This window comes from Muscardinus avellanarius (genome assembly GCF_963383645.1).
Source record: "Muscardinus avellanarius genome assembly, chromosome: X".
Classification (NCBI taxonomy): Eukaryota; Metazoa; Chordata; class Mammalia; order Rodentia; family Gliridae; genus Muscardinus; species Muscardinus avellanarius.
This window is the reverse complement of record NC_137792.1, coordinates 101,607,708-101,626,085: the sequence shown is the minus strand read 5'-3', so window position 1 is coordinate 101,626,085 and position 18,378 is coordinate 101,607,708. Positions and strand designations below refer to the sequence as shown.

Genomic DNA, 18,378 nt, shown 5'->3' with positions numbered 1-18,378 from the left:
AAAATTTGATTCCTTTCAGAGACTCTTCAAGCTCCTCCTGTGCTCACGCCTCCGCCCCACAGGTGTTCAAGCCGGTCGACAGCTGTGGTTGGTTTCTGCACGAAATCTGGCCTTCTGCTAGGTTCTGAGGTCTTCCTGTTCATGTTTATAATCTAGTACTGTTTTTCTAGTTACAATCTAGTGTTTTAGTGAGTTATGATTTATAATTATTTTGCTAGATTACAATGTGTAATGTGTAACTATTACCATTTTGATATTGTTTTATTATTTATTTATTTTTGTGGTACTTGCGGATTGAACCAGGAGCATTCTACCTCTGAGCTACAACTCCCCGCACTATTTATTTATTTATTTATTTATTTATTTATTTATTTATTTTTGCGGGTCTGGAGGTGCAACCCAGGGGCATTTAACCTCTGAGCTACACCCCCTGCCCTGCTTTTTTTTATTCTTTATTTTGAAACTGGGTCTCACTGAGTTGCAAGGAGCCTCACTAAGTAGCTGAGGCTGTCCGCGAACAGCGATCCTCCGATCTCAGCCTCCCAAATGCTGGGATTACAAGCGTGTGCCACTATGCCCGGCTTTATTTTTTATTTCGAGACAGGGTCTCACTAAGTTGCTGAGAGTGTCACTATGATGATGAGGCTGGCTTTGAACCTGCAATCCTCCTATCTCAGCCTCCCAAGTACTGGGATTATAGGCATGCAATGTATTATGTTATTGTTCTTCTTATTATTATTATTATTGTTGTCATTATTATTTATAATTGGTCATGCTCAATAGATCCTCCCCCACCAGAACAATCTTTTAGGTCCTTGGGATAGGAGTTCCTTGGGCCTATTGCATTCTCTGCAATGTCACCTTCAGGCTTCTATCTCCTAAGAAGTCCTAAGTGCCAATATTTACCCTTTTGTCTGTCCTGATCAATTTGTGACAGGCTCTTAAATAGTACTGCAGGCATCTCTTTTACTAATGTTTTATGTATAAATGGATTTACATGATTTAGAACCCTGTTAAATCTAATTTTACATGCTCTTGGACTGTCTTTGAAATGTTTCTCCTAACCTCCTTTTCTGGGGTAACATGGATGCCTAGAGGGAGCACTATTTTATTTTTTAGAACATTTTTTTTACTCTCTTTCTTATCTTTCTTCCCAGAGCTAACATTTACCCTAATTTTCTTGCTAACTCAAATAATTTCTCAGTATAATATAATTTTATAGTCCACTGTAGAGAGGAGCAATCATGAGCTGAGGTTTATTTCCTTCTTTCTGAGGTTTCTTTTGCCAACCAGTTCCTCATGGTGTAGTGCCGGAGCCAGCCGGCAAAAGTACGGGTTCTGAAGAGAGGCGTGAGGATGAAAAGAATTCAATTCAATGAATTTTATTCATAGAATATTTAATTCTTTCATGGAAGGATCGCCAGTACACTCCCGGGTCGATATCTCTACTGGCCGATCTCGGGTTTATCACTCTCATCCTATTTATACCTCAACCCTCATGACGTCGCCACCTGTGTGCGCTTAATGGTCCAATCAATTCCACCTGAGCTTCTCTCAGATGTTGAACTTTCCATGACCCCAAACCTTATTGGCTCTGGGCAAAGGACAGGCAGAAGTATTCTTAAAGGGGAAAACCTTAATGGCTCCCCACAGTATAGGGCGTGTAGATGATGCAAACAACCCAAACATGGTATTAGTGGTTTCAAGAGTATATTGCAAGCTGGGTGTGGTGGTGCACGCCTGTAATCTTAGTATGTGGCAGGCTGAGACAGCAGAATTGCAGGTTCAAGGTCACCATTCAGCAAGTATCTAAGTTCTCAGCAACCTATTGAGACTATTTATTTAATGTTTATTTATTTTTGTGGTACTGGGGATAAAACCCATGGGCCTTCTACCTCTGGGCTACAGCCCCAACCTATTTTCTATTTTATTTGGAAACAGGGTCTCACTAAGTTACTAAGAGCCTCACTAAGTGGCTGAGGCTGGCTTTAAACCTACGCGATCCTCCTGTCTCAGCCTCCCAGGCACTGGGATTACAAGGGTGCGCCACCACACCTGGCATGAGACTGTTTAAGACAAATAAACAAAAGCCGAGCATGATGGTGCATGCCTGTAATCCCAGTACTTGGGGGGGGGCTGAAACAGAAGGATCACAGGTTCAAGGACAGCCTTACCAGTTTAGGCCCTCCACAACTTAGTGAGACCCTGTTTCAAAGTAAAAAATAAAATGGGGCTGCAGGTGTAGCTCAGAGTAGAATGCTCCTGGGATCAATCCCAGTGCCACAATAAAATAAAATTTTTAAAAAAAGTGTTGGGAGTATAGCTCAGAGGTAGAATGCCTCTTGAGCTCGATCCCTGGTACCACACACACACACACACACACACACACACACACACACACACCACAAGGCCGGGCGTGGTGGCGCACGCTTGTAATCCCCGCGCTTGGGAGGTGGAGACAGGAGGATCGCACAGGTTCGAAGCCAGCCACGCGCGCTGGCTTAGGAGACCCTGTTTCCAAATAAAAATATAAAAATAGGTCTGGAAGTGTAGCCCGGAGGTAGAAGGGCTTCCAGGAACCCCAGTACCACCAAAAAAAAAAAAAAAAACCCATAGTATTGCAGTCATCGCAAAGGTAGGTTCTTTATTTGCTAATGTATCACACAGGCCCAATTGCTAGGGCCGAGAGGGGAAAGTGACAGAAGAAGCTGAGGTTAGTAGAACCTGAAAGGCAGGTCAGACTGTCGGCTCTGTCAGAGCTCCAAGGACATCGTGCTTTGAGTGCACAGACTCAGCACCATGGATGATGTCAGGAGAAGCATCTTGGGCGCCTCATTAACCTAAAGGGAACCTAAGGTGAGGAGTTGCTGGATGGCCCCCAGCAGAGCTGGTTGAGCGACTGCCGACCTCTTTACAGCAGCTCTTCCCCTGTTTCCATCCCTTTAGTTTCCTTTGGTTGCCTACTTGCTCTGGCTAAAATTCTAGTGCTACATTGAGAAGGTGTGGTGATAGCTAGCATCCTTGTCTTGTTTCTGACTTTATTTATTGTATTACTGGGAATCGAATTCAAGGGCATTCTACCTCCAGGCTACACCCCTGGCCCTTTTTATGCATTTATTTTGAAATAGAGTCTTGTCAGGTTGCTGAGGCTGACTTTGAACTTGTGATCCTCCTGTTTCCTCCCAAGGACTGGGATCACAGGCATAGAAGAAATATATCCAGTAATCCCCTGTTCCACATGGTGGTGACTTTGGGGTTATTACATTTATGTTGTTGTGGTAAATTCCTTCTATCCCCAATTTCTTCAGTGTATTTAACATCGAGACAAGTATCCCATCTGGCTAATAGTGCAGAAAATGAATGAGATACCAGATTTTATTTTATTTTATTTTATTTTTCACTTTTTGGTGGTACTGGGTTTCCTGGAAGCCCTTCTACCTCCAGGCTACACTCTCAGACCTATTTTTACATTTTTATTTGGAAACAGGGTCTCCTAAGCCAGCGCGCGTGGCTGGCTTCGAACCTGCGCGATCCTCCTGTCTCAGCCTCCCAAGCGCGGGGATTACAAGCGTGCGCCACCATGCCCGGCCAAGATACCAGATTTTAAATGCATCTTCATCATCAACAAGTTGAAGCCAATTGTCACAGACATGGGGAAATCATGGGAATCAAGCCAGGCATGGTGGCACACACTTGTAATCCCAGTGCTTGGGAGACTGAGACAGGAGGATCGCACAGGTTCGAAGCCAGCCTCAGGTACTTAGTGAGACCTCGGCAACTTAGTGAGACCCTGTTTCCAAATAAAGTATTAAAAAAAAGTCTCGGAGTATAGCCCGGAGGAAAAAAGCCCCTGGGTTCCACCCCAGTACAACAAAAATAAAAAATAAAAATCATGGGAATCAAAGTCACATTGGGCTAGGCCAGTGTGGTGGTACACACCTGTAATCCCTATTCTTGAGAGGCTGAGACAGAAAAATCCTAGGTTTGAGGCCAATCTCAGCCAATTAGCAAGACCCTGTTTTAAAAAAAAAAATAGGGCTGGTGGAATAGCTCAAAGGTAGAATGCCCCTGAGTTCAATCCCCATTACCATTAAAAAACAAAACAACAACAACAAAAAAAAAGTTTAGAGAAAGACAAAATTCTTCATGCACCTTGTGGAACAACCCAGTGTGTCTTGTCAGCCACAAGACCAAGTAACCTTTTTCTTTACCAAGGCATCATTTTTAGGCTATAACCGGAAGGACAGGAAAAGACTGCCAAGATTTAAAATGTCTCTCAGCAGCTGCTAAGATTAAAAAACAGTCCTAGATGTCGATCAGGCCAGTAGTGAGCTGCCTGGGCCCCTCCTCCTCAGAGATCAAGGGCTGGAACCCACACTGTTGTGGGTAAGCTGTTAAAAGCTCCTAGGAGCCAGGCCCCGTGGTGTATGCCTACACTGCTTGTGAGGCTGAGACAGGATGGAGGACAGATAGCACATTTGATACCAGACTCAGCAACTCGGGGAAACCTCACTCAAAATAAAATATTTAAGCCGGGCGTGGTGGCGCACGCTTGTAATCCCTGCGCTTGGGATGCTGAGACAGGAGGATCGCACAGGTTCGAAGCAAGCCTCAGCTACTTAGTGAGGCTCTCAGCAACTTAGTGAGACCCTGTTTCCAAATAAAATACAAAATAGGTCTGGGAGTATAGCCCAGAGGTAGAAAGCCTCTGGGTTCCACCCCCAGTACCAAAAATAAAATAAAATAAAATAATAAAAAATTTAAGCCAGGCATGGTGATGCACACTTGTAATCCCACTACTTGGGAGGCTAAGACAGGAGGATCACAGGTTTGCAGCCAAACTCAGCTACTTAGTGAGGCCTTCTGCGACTTAGTGAGAGACCCTGTTTCAAAATAAAAGAATAAAAAAAAAGAGGGCTGGGGATGTAGCTCATAGATAGAATGCCCCTGGGTAAAATCCCCAGTTCCATTAAAAAAAAAATTAAAGCCGGGCATGGTGGCGCACGCTTGTAATCCCAGTACTTGGGAGGCTGAGACAGGAGGATTGCACAGGTTCAAAGCCAGCCTCAGCTACTTAGTGAGGTTCTTGGCATCTTATAGTGAAACCCTGTTTCCAAATAAAGTACAAAAAATAGGCCTGGGGATATAGCCCCAAATGTAGAAAGCCTCTGGGTTCCACCCCCAGTACCATAACAAAAAATTAAAGAGTTGGGGGTTTAGCACAGAGGAAGAATGCACCTGGGTTCAACCCCCAGTACCTGAAAAATAAAAACAGAAAGAGAAAAGAGAGAGAGAGCGCACTTTGGGGACAGTAAACCTGAAAGGTTACCTGTGGGACTGTTTGCACCTGTCGCCTAGGGCTTGGTTCCCTCCCACGGTTCTCCTCCCAGCTCCTCAATGGCAAGAAGTTAGGTTTCATTAAAAGCTAGCCCTAAAAGGTAGGGGAAGCTGGCTTGTTTTACGTGTGTGTGTGTGTGTGTGTGTGTGTGTGTGTGTGTGTGTGTGTGTGGTACTGGGGATTGAACCGAGGGCCATTCTGCCTCTGAGCTACACTAACAGCCCTAACATATATATATATATATAGTGTGTGTGTGTGTGGTACTGAGGATGGAACCCAGGGGCATGCTACCTCCAGGCTACACTCCTAGCTAGACCTATTTTATATTTTTATTTGGAAACAGGGTCTCATTAAGTTCCTGAGCGCCTCATGAAATAACTGAGGCTGGCTTCGAACCTGTGCGATCCGCCTGTCTCAGCCTCCCAAGCACTGGGATTACTAGCGTGCGCCACCACGTCCCACTTGCTTGCTTGTTTGCTTTCTCTCTTTCTTTTTCTTTCTTTCTTTCTTTTTTTTTTTTTTTTGACACATAATTTTGCTAAGTTGTAGAAAGCCTCGCTAAATTGTTAAGACTGGCCTCAAACTTGCAATCGTCCTGTCTCGGCCTCCTGTAATCTGTTCTGGGCTTACAAGGCTGTGCCACGACAGGGCTTATTTTACATCTCTATCTTTGGAGAGCTCAGGGGCCGGGGATTGATTCATTTGTAAAACAGAAGGCAACTATTAGCCTGGCATAGTGGCCCATGGAGGCTGAGACGGGAGGATCACAGGTTCAAAGCCAACCTCGGCGACTTAGTGAGAATCTTAGTAACATAGTGAGACCCTGTTTCAAAATAAGCCAGGCATGGTGACACATGTTTGTAATCCCCGCGCTTGGGAGGCTGAGACAGGAGGATCGCACAGGTTCGAAGCCAGCCTCAGCTACTTAGTGAGGCTCTCGGCAACTCAGTGAGACCCTGTTTACAAATAAAATATAAAATAGGTCTGGGAGTATAGCCCGGAGGTAGAAAGCCCCTGGGTTCCACTCCCAGTACCAAAGAAAGAACCAAAGAAAGAAAGGAAGGAAGGAAGGGAAGAATCGAAGAATCGGGATGTCTGGGAGTATAGCCTGGAGGTAGAAAAGCCCCTGGGTTCCACTCCCAGTATGAAGAAAGAAAGAAAAGAAAAGAAAAGAAAGAAAGAAAGAAAGAAAGAAAGAAAGAAAGAAAGAAAGAAAGAAAGAAAGAAAGAAAGGGAGAAAGAAAGAAAGGGAGAGAGGGGGGAGGGAGGGAAGAATTGGGATGAAGGTGTAGCTTAGAGATAAAATGCCTCTGGGTTCAACCCCTAGTACCACACACACACACACACACACACACACACACACACACACACACACGGTAGCCAAGGAAATATATACAAGTGCAAATTTCAATGGATCGCAATAGAGTCTTGGCTTCCTTGGTGCTAGTAGGGCCAGAAAGGGTATCCTTTCATCCTTTTCTTTCAGTGGAAGGAAAGGCAGAAAACCAAGTTAATGGGAAGTTATAGAGGTGATCTCTCAATTTTAGGGAGAGCCTATTTTCTTCTCAGTTATAAAATGCAAAATTTCTGATCTAACAAGTATTACAGTTCATGCAATTAATTCTGCCATACAACTGCCACTCTAATCCTACATGTCTGACTTCTTAACATTTCCAATGGGATAGCCTGGCTTATTTATTTATTTTTTGGTACTGGAGATTGAACCCAGGGGCATTCTACCTCTGAGCTACACCCCCAGCCCAATTTTACTTATTTTGAAACAGGGTCTCACTAGGTTGCTGAGGTTGGCCTCAAACCTGTGATCCTCCTGTCTCAGCCTTTCAAGAACTGGGTTTATGAGCGTGTTACCATGTCTGGATCTCATAGTGCTTTTTAACTATTCTTCCCTGAAGATTAGTTTTATTACATTATTTCTGCTTAGAAAATATTGTGAACACTTTTGTTTTGTAGAAATGTATTGGTGCGGTATAATTATACATTAACATGAGTTTCAAACTATGAGACCAATTCTCTATGATTTTTTTAATGGTACTGGGGATTGAACCCAGAGGCATTCTACCTCTGATTTATAGCCCAGCCCTATTTTATTTTTTATTTTAAAACAGGGTTTCGCTAAGTTGCTGAGGCTGGCCTTGAACTTGTGATCCTCTTGTCTCAGCCTCCCAAATACTGGGAGTGTTATAGGCATGGGCCACCACGCCTGGCTTCTACATGCTTTCCAATCCCTACACTCATTTTCTGTTTTAATTATATTGATTTCACCTCACCCTACATTTTCCCACCTATGATTTTATTCAATTATTGTCTCTACCTAGGTACCGTTCCTTTTCCTCTTCTGTCATTCTGAGACACCACTTTGTGAAATTTAACCCAGCCACTTTAGCAACAAATATGCTGCTTCAGGGCACAGCAGGCTGGGCATGGGGGCGTACACTTAGAATCCCAGTACTTGGGAAGCTGAGACAGGAAGATCAGGGTTCGCGGACAGCCTCTGTTACTTAGTGAGGCCCTCCGCAACTTAGTGCAACCTGGTTTCAAAATAAAAATAAAAAATAGGGCAGTGGGTGTAGCTAGGAGGTCAAATGTCCCTGCGTTCATCCCCAGACCTGCAATAAATAAATAAATAAGTAAATAAATAAATAAATTGAAGAATTAAAAATATGGCTGGAGGTATAGCACAGAGGAAGAATGCCCCTGGGTTCAATCCCCAATACTGAAAAAATAGGGCAAATTATGGGAAAAGAAAAATAGCATCTTTATTGAGTATTGCCTATGTGCCAGGCATGTCATCTCATTTGCATGTTATCTCCTTGAAACCTCTCAACAGAACCAACTGTCGTGGCACACTCCTGTAATCCCAGTACTTGGGAGGCTAAAACGGGAGGATCTCAGGTTGGGGCCTAGCCTTGGCAACTTAGCAAAACTGTTTCCAAATAAAATATCTAATAGGGCTGGGGGTATAACCTGGAAGTCAGACACCCATGACTACAATCTTAAGTACAAAACAACAACAAAAACTCAATAACCTTTTGAGATCCACAAGAACTACATTTTACTCCAGACTCCTCCTCAAAGAAGTAAACTAAGTTAGTAAAGATCACGCCTCCAGGGAACAGTGGAGCTGATTTTTGAACTCTGGGATCTCTTTTGTTAGTTTCTCCCCCCCAAAAAAAAAATTCGCTAAGGCTAATTAATTATATTTTTATACCATCTCATGAATCAGAATCAGCGTCTTCTATTTCTGTAGTTTCCATTAGTCTTATGTTAAGAGAACTTTTACTCGATGTAAAATCGGTTGTGGCATTTCAAATGATTTTTTTAACATCTTGCTTTCTCTGTCCCCTGCTGTCCTTATTTTTATAGTTACCTGGCAGTGACATCGCCAGTGGGAGCGACGTGCTTTCTGATGTCATACCCAGCATTCCAAGTTCACCCTGCCTGCTTCCTAAAAAGAAAAACAAGCACCGGAATTTAGATGACCTTCCTTGGAGTGCAATGACAAATGACGAGCAGGTAAGGGAGTAAACAAGACAACCTAAAGGAGGAGAAAGGAAGGGGGAAGAGGAAAATCTCTAAAACACACAATGTACTTAAACATATCGAAGTCAGTCACTAAGCCAAGCAAGGGAGGGGGGGACGGGGAGGGAACGGGGTGGGAATTGGGTAGGGGTTAAATCGGTGATGTGCACATGTATGTCCACACAGTTTTTTTACCCCAATATGATGTATGAATATAATACACTAATAAAATTTTTTTTTAAAAAGCTTATGCGTGGAAAATAGGTGAAGCTCATTTTACTACGTATTTGAAGCCATTGGGTAAATGTGGATTGTTTTAGTAAATTTGAATTTGAGCTTTAGCTGATTGCTTTTCAGGGAATAATACAATGTTAGGGGCTAGTGCAATAGAAAATTCATTCTCATTAACCTACTAAAAGATTAGAGATTTTAGTATTGATATTTGTTGTGATTTTTCATCACTTAGGTGGAATATATTGAATATCTGAGTCGTAAAGTCAGTACTGAGATGGGCCTTCGGGAACAACTTGATATTATTAAAATCATTGATCCTTCTGCTCAGATCTCCCCTACAGACAGTGAGTTTATCATTGAACTTAACTGTCTCACCGATGAAAAACTGAAGCAGGTATGTAAAGTGAATATAGATTGCATGCCTGTTAAAATACTACTGTCTTGTGTCTTTTTGTTTTGTTTATGGTACTAACGATTGAACCTCTGAGCTACACCCCAGCCCTATTTTTTACAATTCTGAAACAGTGTCAGTAGGTTGTACCAGCAAGCCTCAAACTTGAGCTCCTCCTGTCTCAGCCTCCTAAGTAGTGGGATTACAGGTATGCACCACCACACCCAGTTGAAAATACCACCATCTTGAAAAGTATAGACTTTTTTTTTTTGCGGTGCTGAGATTGGAACCCAGGGGCATTAGACCTCTGAGCTACACCCCCAGTCCTATTTTTTTATTCTTTATTTTGCAACAGGGTCTCACTGAGTTATAAAGGGCCTCACTAAGTAACTGAGGCTGTCCTTGAACCATGATCCTCCTGTCTCAGCTTCCCAAATGCTGGGATTACAAGCGTGGGCCACCGTGCCTGGCTTAAAAGTGTAGATTTGAATAATCAGATGTATATCCGTAGTGAATTAAAGTCAAAATCGCTTTTGTGAAATATTGTATTAGAAAAAATGATGGTGGGACTGGGGATATGCGTCCATGCATATCCTGCATTCAATTCCTAGCACGGCAAAAGAAGGAGGCGGAGAGGAGAAGAAATTAAAAATAATGCGAATATTTGAGAACACATGGGATTTTGAGCTTTTATTAGTGCATTGTAGTTGTAAATATACATCATAGCGAGATCCAAAGTGAAACGAATATGTCCAATACCCATCACTCAGTGCGTTTCCTCCTGCATCCCACCCCACTCCCCACTCCTCCATCCCCGAACGTGTTCGAGAGATGAGTAGCGATGCCTTCATCTGTTGCTTTCGCAGTGTTTGAATGCTTATTGATCGTTCTTCAGTCCTCCTATTTCCCCTTCTTCCTCCCTCCCCCAATCCTATTGGTCTCTCTGCTAGTTTATCTGAATCCCTTGTTTCCCATTTTCTTTCTAGATTTCACATCTGAAAGAAAACATATACCACTTGACTTTCCGAGACTTGGCTGATCTCACTTAGCCTAATATTCTTCTAGTTCCATCGGTTTTCCTGCAAACGACATAATTTTGTTCGTGTGTGTGTGTGTGTGTGTGTGTGTGTGTGTGTGTCACTAGGGATTGAACCTAGGGGCATTCTGCTGCCTCTGAGCTATATCTCTAGCCCTATTTTATTTTTTAGTCTGAAAGAGGGCTCACTAGATGGTGGAGCTCCTCACTAAACTGCTGAGGCTGGCTGCAGACCTGCCATCATCCTCCTGTTTCAAGTCTCAGTAGTGGAATTACACACACGCATCACCATGTTCTTCTTTATTGAATGGATATTCTTTATTTTGAAACCGGCTCTCACTGAGTTGCAGAGGGCCTCACTAAGTAGCTGAGGCTGGCCGCGAACCACGATCCTCCGGTCTCAGCCTCCCGAATGCTGGGATGACAAGCGTGCGCCACCACGCCCGGCCTTATTGAATGGATATAAAAAATGTAGTATAAACACAAAATGGAGACCCATGGTTTGTCTACATCTCATATAGCAGCACCTTTATATTTATTTATTTTGTTTTATTTCTTTATTTATTTTGGTGGTACTAGGGGTGGAACCCAGAGGCTTTCTACCTCTGGGCTATACTCCCAGACCTTTTTTATATTTTATTTGGAAACAGGGTCTCACTAAGTTGCTGAGAGCCTCACTAAGTAGCTGAGGCTGGCTTCGAACCTGTGCGATCCTCCTGTCTCCGCCTCCAAAGCGCGGGGATTACAAGCGTGCGCCACCACACCTGGCTTATTTATTTATTTATATTTTTTGCGGGTCTGGGGGTGAACCACAGGAGCATTCTGCCTCTTAGTTACACCCGCAGCCCTATTTTTTATTCTTTATTTTGAAACCGGGTCTCACAGAGTTGCAGAGGGCCTCACTAAGTAGCTGAGGCTGTCCACGAACCACGATCCTCCTGTCTCAGCCTCCCGAATGCTGGGATGACAAGCGTGCGCCACCACGCCCGGCTCCTGGAGGCACCTTTGTGTTCATGAGCAGTCTTATGGAGACTAGATTCTGGCTAGGGCAGAATCTAATGAACTTTCCCTCTGCTGTTCTGAAATGTGTATTTCTGGTATATTCTCAACAGAGTCTCTAGTGCATGGCTAAATGAATACGTAATATTTATATTCTCTTATTGGTTCATTTGTTTTATTTATCATCTCTAACAGATCTCTCCGATTTCAGTATTTCTCTCAACAGACATACACTATACTTTTCTACATTCCAGCCCATTTTTTGTTAGTGCGATAAATGGATGCCTTGCATTTGAAGACAGGTACCACTGGCCCCTGGATAAAACTTAGGAAATAACCATTCTAATCATAGATGTAATCATTAATTCACTTAAATCAATTTAAGTGGAGACTTTTTTTTTTCTTGGTGGTACTGGGGTTCCTGGAAGCCCTTCTTCCTCCGGGCTACACTCCCAGACCTATTTTATATTTTTGAAACAGGGTCTCTTACGCCAGCGCGGCTGGCTTCGAACCTGCGCGATCCTCCTGTCTCCGCCTCCCAAGCGCGGGGATTACAAGCGTGCGCCACCACGCCCGGCCTATAAGTGGAGACTTTTTTTTGTAGTAGAGATTGAACCCAATAGCATCATACCTCCAGCCCTGTTTATTTTTTATTTGAAGTTGAGTCTCTCTTAGTTGCTGAAGGTCTCACTAAGTTGCTGGGGCTGGCCCTGAACCTGCGATCCTCCTATCTCAGCATCCCAAATACTGGGAAATCCTGGGATAATAGGTGTGTGCCGCCTCATTCGGCAACTGATATGACCATTAATTTACTTAAATCAACTTAAATCGAGACCTTTTGTGGGGATTGTGCTGGGGCATTCTCCCTGGAAGCTATACCTCCAGCCTTATTTTGTTTTTTAATTTTTGAAACAGGGTCTCACTAGGTTACTGAGAGCCTCACTAAGTAGCTGAGGCTGGCTTTGAACCTGGGATCCTCCTGTCTCAGCCTCCCAAGTACTGAAATTGCAAGCGTGACCCACCACCCCTGGCGCCTTTCTAGTCTTTCTCCTTTCTTTTATCTTCAGTGGTAGGGTACTGGGGATTGAACATAGGGGCACTCTTCCTCCAAGCTACACCCATAGCCCTTTTTTAATTTTTAATTTTAGAACGGGGTCACCAGGCATTGTGGTACATGCCTGTAATCCCAGTACTTGGGAGACTGAGATAGGAGGATCATAGGTTTGAGGACAGCCTCAGCAACCTAGCAAGACTCTCTCAAAACAACAAAAAATATTTTTAAGGGCTGGAGGTGTAGTGTGGAGGTAGAATGCCCCTGGGTTCAATCTCCAATACCACAAAAATAAAAATAAAATGGTGTCTCGCTAAATTGCTGAAGTCTTCTTTTTCCTTCTTTCTTTATTTTTCCAGTGGTGATCCTATGGATCAAACCCCAGGAGGTTCTACTTCTGAGCTACACCCCCAGCCCTATTTTATTTTATATTTTGAAACAGAGTGTCATTAAGTTGTGGAGGCTAACCTCCAACCTGCAGTCCTCCTGTTTCAGCCTCCCAAGTCCTGAGGTTACACACGTGTGCCATTGCACCCCGCTTATTCTATCACCTGTTCATCTGCAGCACTTTTTTTTTGCGGTACTGGGGATGGAACACGACTTCCCCCCAGCCCTAATTTGATTCTTTATTTTGAAACAGGGTCTCACCGACTTGCAAAGGGCCTCACTAAATAGGTGAGGCTGTCAGCGAACCTGGATCCTCCTGTCTCAGCCTCCCGAATGCTGGATTATAAGCGTGCGCCGCCATGCTCGGTTATTTATTTATTTATTTATCGTGGTATTGAGGATTGAACTCAGCACAGGGAAGCCTATTTATTTATTTATTTATTTATTGTGACACCGAGGACTGAACCCAGGGATATTCGACTTCTGAGCTACAACCCCAGCCCTATTTTTTATTCTTTATTTTGAAACAGGGTCTCGCCGACTTGCAAAGGGCCTCACTAAGTAGCCGAGGCTGTCAACAAACCGCGATCCTCCTGTCTCAGCCTCCCGAATGCTGGGATTACAGTCATGCGCCACCACGCCCGGCTCGATCTGCAGGACTTTTGGTAACCTTTTGGATAATGTGCTTTTTTTTTTTTTTGGTCCATGTGTCCCAAGGTCAGAAACTATATCAAGGAGCATAGCCCTCGCCAGCGGCCTGCAAGAGAGGCCTGGAAGAGAAGCAACTTTAGTTGTGCAAGCACCAGCGGAGTGAGCGGTGCCAGCGCCAGCAGCAGCAGTGCCAGCATGGTCAGTTCTGCAAGCAGCAGTGGGTCCAGTGTTGGAAACTCTGCTTCAAACTCCAGTGCCAACATGAGTCGAGCACACAGTGACAGCAACCTGTCCGCCAGTGCAGCAGAGCGGATTCGGGATTCCAAAGTAAAATGTCTAATCAATACAAAACTTTACCTTTCGATACTAATATTAGTACTCCTTCGTTTGGGGTTTCGGTTTTAACTGAATGAGCAGGACCCTTTCCTGTCGCAGAAAGCACTCAGCCTACCTAGAGCGAGTGCTTTGAAGTACTTTTGGCCCACAACCATACCACATCCGACTTTATCTCATTTCTGTATCTGTTTTAAGTAAGATTTATTGATGGAAATGCTAATTCTCCAGATTTCAATCTCGACTGCAACTCACGACCAAGCCAATCTCGCTATGTCGCTGATGTTGCTGTCTATTAGCTCCTAAAATGTTGTCTTTGGTGTGTGTCAAGTGTTTTCTTGATGCTTTAGTCCGGAATGTTTCTTCTTAGCGAATTTAAAGATGTAATAATGCTTTTTGTCATGCCTGTCTACTCTTCACAGTTGAAAAGTTTCTGTATAATATTTTGGGGCACTTAAAAAAGATGATACAAGTGTATACAGAATGGTTTCACGCCTTAGCAGGGGAGTTTATTCTTTGCAGTGGTATAGTGGTATGGTCTGGAACTTATTTATGTATTTATTTATTTATTTGTTTGTTTATTTGTGGTACTGGGGATGGAACCCATGAGCGCTCTGCTAGTGAGCCATACCCCAGCCCTCTATTTATTTATGTTTATTTTTGCGCGCGCGCGCGCGTGTGTGTGTGTGTGTGTGTGTGTGTGTGTGTGTGTGTACGCGCTACTGCGGATTGAACCCAGTAGTGTCCTGCCTTCAAGCTACAGCCCAGCCCTTTTTATTTATTTTTTTATTTTTTACTTCGATCAGACTCTTGCTAAGTTACCAAGGCTGTTCTACAAGTGTGTGCCACCTTACCAGGTTTGGGGACCAATTTAAAAACGAAAAGAAAATCTCTCTTAGGGAACACAATGGCGACTTAAAGATACACAATGATTCTGTCCCTGGTTCATAGAGAAGTAGAAAGACAATATTAACTTTATTGGTTGCCAAGAGACTTCCCTGGACATGGGGTCTTTTTTATTTTTTGGTGGTACTGGGGTGCCTGGAAGCCCTTCTACCTCTGGGCTACACTCCCAGACCTATTTTATATTTTATTTGGAAACAGGGTCTCTTAAGCCAACGTGGCTGGCTTCGAACCTGCGCGATCCTCCTGTCTCTGCCTCCCAAGCGCGGGGATTACAAGCATGCGCCACCATGCCCGGCTACCCACAGGTTTCTAATGGGCTTTTAAGATAATCTTTTCTTACTGTGACAAAGGGATGATTCTTTCCCAGTTATTGTAAAATTGCTAGTGCTTTTGGGTGAAAGCCACCTTGAAAGCATAAGTGCCAAAGATTTGGGCAGTGTTCTCTACATTTTATATTCAATATCATCCCCTAATATTAACTTTGCTTTTGCTTTGCATTGACACCAGTGTATCTTAACTTGATTTAAGGAATAAATCTTCAAAGTGCACGGTCAAACAAATGCTCAAGTATGAACTTCTCCACGTCAGAAGAGTTGCTAGTCAAATACCATAAAAATAGAATCTTAAAAGAATCATTATTAGCCAGGCATAGTGGCTTATGCCTATAATCCCAGTACTTGAGAGGGTAAGGCAAGAGAATCACAGATTCAAGGCCAAGCCCCAGTAACTTAGTGAGACCCTGTTTCAAGACTTAAAAAAAATTTTAAAGGCTGGGGAAATAGTTCAGAGAGTCTATGCTCTTGCGTTCAGCCCCCTGTAAGACACACACACACACACACACACATACACACACACACACACACACACACACACTTATTTTTAAGTCTATGCCATTGGTTCATTTATTGGTGTAAGAATCATGCTGCAGATAGAGGAATTTAATCAACTCTTAGAATTTGAAAATAAGTCGGGCGTGGTGGTGCACACTTGTAATCCCAGCATTCGGGAGGCTGAGACCGGAGGATCGCGGTTCGCGGACAGACTCAGCTACTTAGTGAGGCCCTCTGCAACTCAGTGAGACCCAGTTTCAAAATAAAGAATAAAAAATAGGGCTGGGGGTGTAGCTCGGGGTTCCATCCATCCCCAGTACTAGGAGGTAGAATGCCCCTGGGTTCCATCCCCAGTTCTGTTAAAAAAAAAAAAAACAAACACACAAAAAAAACAAAGGACTAGTGATGAAGCTCAGTGGTAGAATGCATTCGCACAAGACCCTGGGTTCAGTCTACATTACCTAAATAAATGACTAAATAGAATGCTCTGGGCTGGTATGCCAAGCACTAACACTAACCCTTACTGACTCAGATCTTTGTACTTGGCCAGAAACGATCCAAGCAGCGGAAGTTGCAGCAGAAGGCCTTTCGCAAGAGGCAGCTGAAGGAGCAGAGGCAAGCCCGCAAGGAGAGGCTCAGCGGGCTCTTCCTGAACGAAGAGGTGTTGTCCTTGAAAGTGACAGAGGAAGACCACGAAGCAGATGTCGATGTTTTGATGTAATAGGGATGAATTGATCAGTGTTCTTTCTAAGCATTATTCTATCATCGGTTTACATGCATCTTGACCAAAATTTTGGTTAGGGCTGTGCTGATATACCATGAATAATTTAGACTGGTGGTTCTCAGAGGGTGACCCTGGGGCCTGCAGCTATGGCATCACCGGAAAAGTTGTTGCTTCTGCAGACCCGGGGAATCAGAAGCTCTGGGAGAGTGGTCCAGCCTGGGGCTTTAACTCATGCCAGGTTATTCTGATACACAGTCTGGTTTAAGAACCACTGTTTTAAGTAAATGTTTTGACTAAAGTTTATGGTGGCTAAGTGGGCTTTGTCAAAGGCTAGTACTTTTATAGTTTAGGAGATTTCAAGGTACTGCTGAATAGTTTATTGTGTATGTGTGTAGAGATCATAATTCATTTCTTATGTTGCGATTTCTAAAGGGCCATAACATAATTCTCAGTTCCTGGTGCAAATCTTTTTTTGCCACGGGAGGACTTGGTGGTGTGTGCAAGACAGAATTCTGCGGAACTTCTCTCTTAATCGCTCTAAGTGTACAGAGCAGGGGGGGTCACAGAATTCACCTTAGCTCTTTTGGTTATTAATAGAACTTTACACTTAAATGTGGAGTTACGGAGTTTCTTCCCTTTTTTTGCAGAGAGATTGTTAGCAATTTAGAAATAGAATGATTCCTTTTCTTCTACCACACATCTTTGAACATTCACACGGGTCAAAGAAGGTGGAAACTGTTTACAATAGTGCCTTCATTAAATTTAGTTCTATCTCTTTCCATTCATTGTTAACTCAACGGTGTAAGAACAGGCCCTAGTCCTTTTTCCAGCGAGTTTTGTGTTTCATTTGACATGAAATCAGAATCTTTACTGCAGGAGATGACTACTGAGGAAGGAAAACATGTTGCTTGTAGCTGAATTTTAGACTTCACACTCTGTTGAATATTCAAATGGAGCAAGCGACTAGGCACACAACCAATGCTTTCCAGTTGCTTTCAGAATTTGTAGGCTGTGAAATTGTTGCAAAGTTAATCGCTATTCCTCAGTTCTTTTTGCGGGTCATTTCTGGTCCAGCACGGCTCTAATTTTAAAATATTTGGTATAACAACTTCAGGCATGTAAACAGATTAATGTTCAAAAGTAACTGATAACACACACCCCTTAGCATTCTGCTAAACTTCCTATAAATTGCTATGTGTACACAGCAGTGAGTTACAAAATAAAAACTTAGCTTGTTGGTTATTAATAGACTTTAAATTTCAATGTGAAGTCATGGAGTATCTTTAAATTTTTTCTTAGAGAGATTGTTAGGAATTTGAGGTAGAGTGATTCCTTTTTTTCCACCACATATCTGAACATGCACATGAGTCAAAGAAGATGAAAATGGAAACTACTGACAATCAAACTGCTGTCCAACTTTCATAATTTGTATTTTATTGTGGATAGTATTTAGGAGGTAACCCTCATTCTATAGAAGGAGTTGTAACCAATTTTTTTTCATACCGGGCATTAAACCCAGGACAGCTCTACCATGGAGCTATACCCCCGCCTTTTATATTTTTTATTTTGAGACAAAGTCTCACTAAGTTGCCCAGGCTGGCCTTATACTTGTGTGATCATCTTGTCTCAACTTCTCAAGCGCTGGGTTTACAGGTGCCCATCTGTAACCAATATTTTTTAAACTCTGTAGAGTCATGGGGTTCATAGGGCTTTTACTGTTTAAGTAAACACATTAAGTGAACTTTTAAAGTAACTTTTTAACTAAATATATTTAAGTTGAAAATATTATCAACTTAAATTCTTGATTCTCAGTTGATACCAGGCTTCCATTTTGTTCAGTCAGTTATTTTGAAATTTTCATTTCACATTGGTTCCTTGAAGGTTAAAGAATTAAAACAGGATAAAAATTAATACCTTGCAGCTTTGCTGAGGTCTGTGGTATTTTTGTAACCTTTTGA

General features: G+C 43.0%; 1 protein-coding gene across 1 annotated transcript in view; it reads left to right on the top strand.

Moving 5' to 3' along the window:
* Positions 1 to 16,417, top strand: part of FAM199X (family with sequence similarity 199, X-linked) — a gene marked incomplete at both ends in the record, with an annotated part of 57,125 nt that extends 40,708 nt beyond the window's left edge. Inside the window, 4 exons of the mRNA XM_080718707.1 lie at positions 8,723 to 8,872; positions 9,345 to 9,506; positions 13,694 to 13,954; positions 16,247 to 16,417. Of these exons, the coding sequence (XP_080574833.1) occupies positions 8,723 to 8,872; positions 9,345 to 9,506; positions 13,694 to 13,954; positions 16,247 to 16,417 (744 nt within the window). The remainder of the gene's footprint in view (positions 1 to 8,722; positions 8,873 to 9,344; positions 9,507 to 13,693; positions 13,955 to 16,246) is intronic.
* Between the last annotated feature and the right edge of the window lie 1,961 nt (positions 16,418 to 18,378).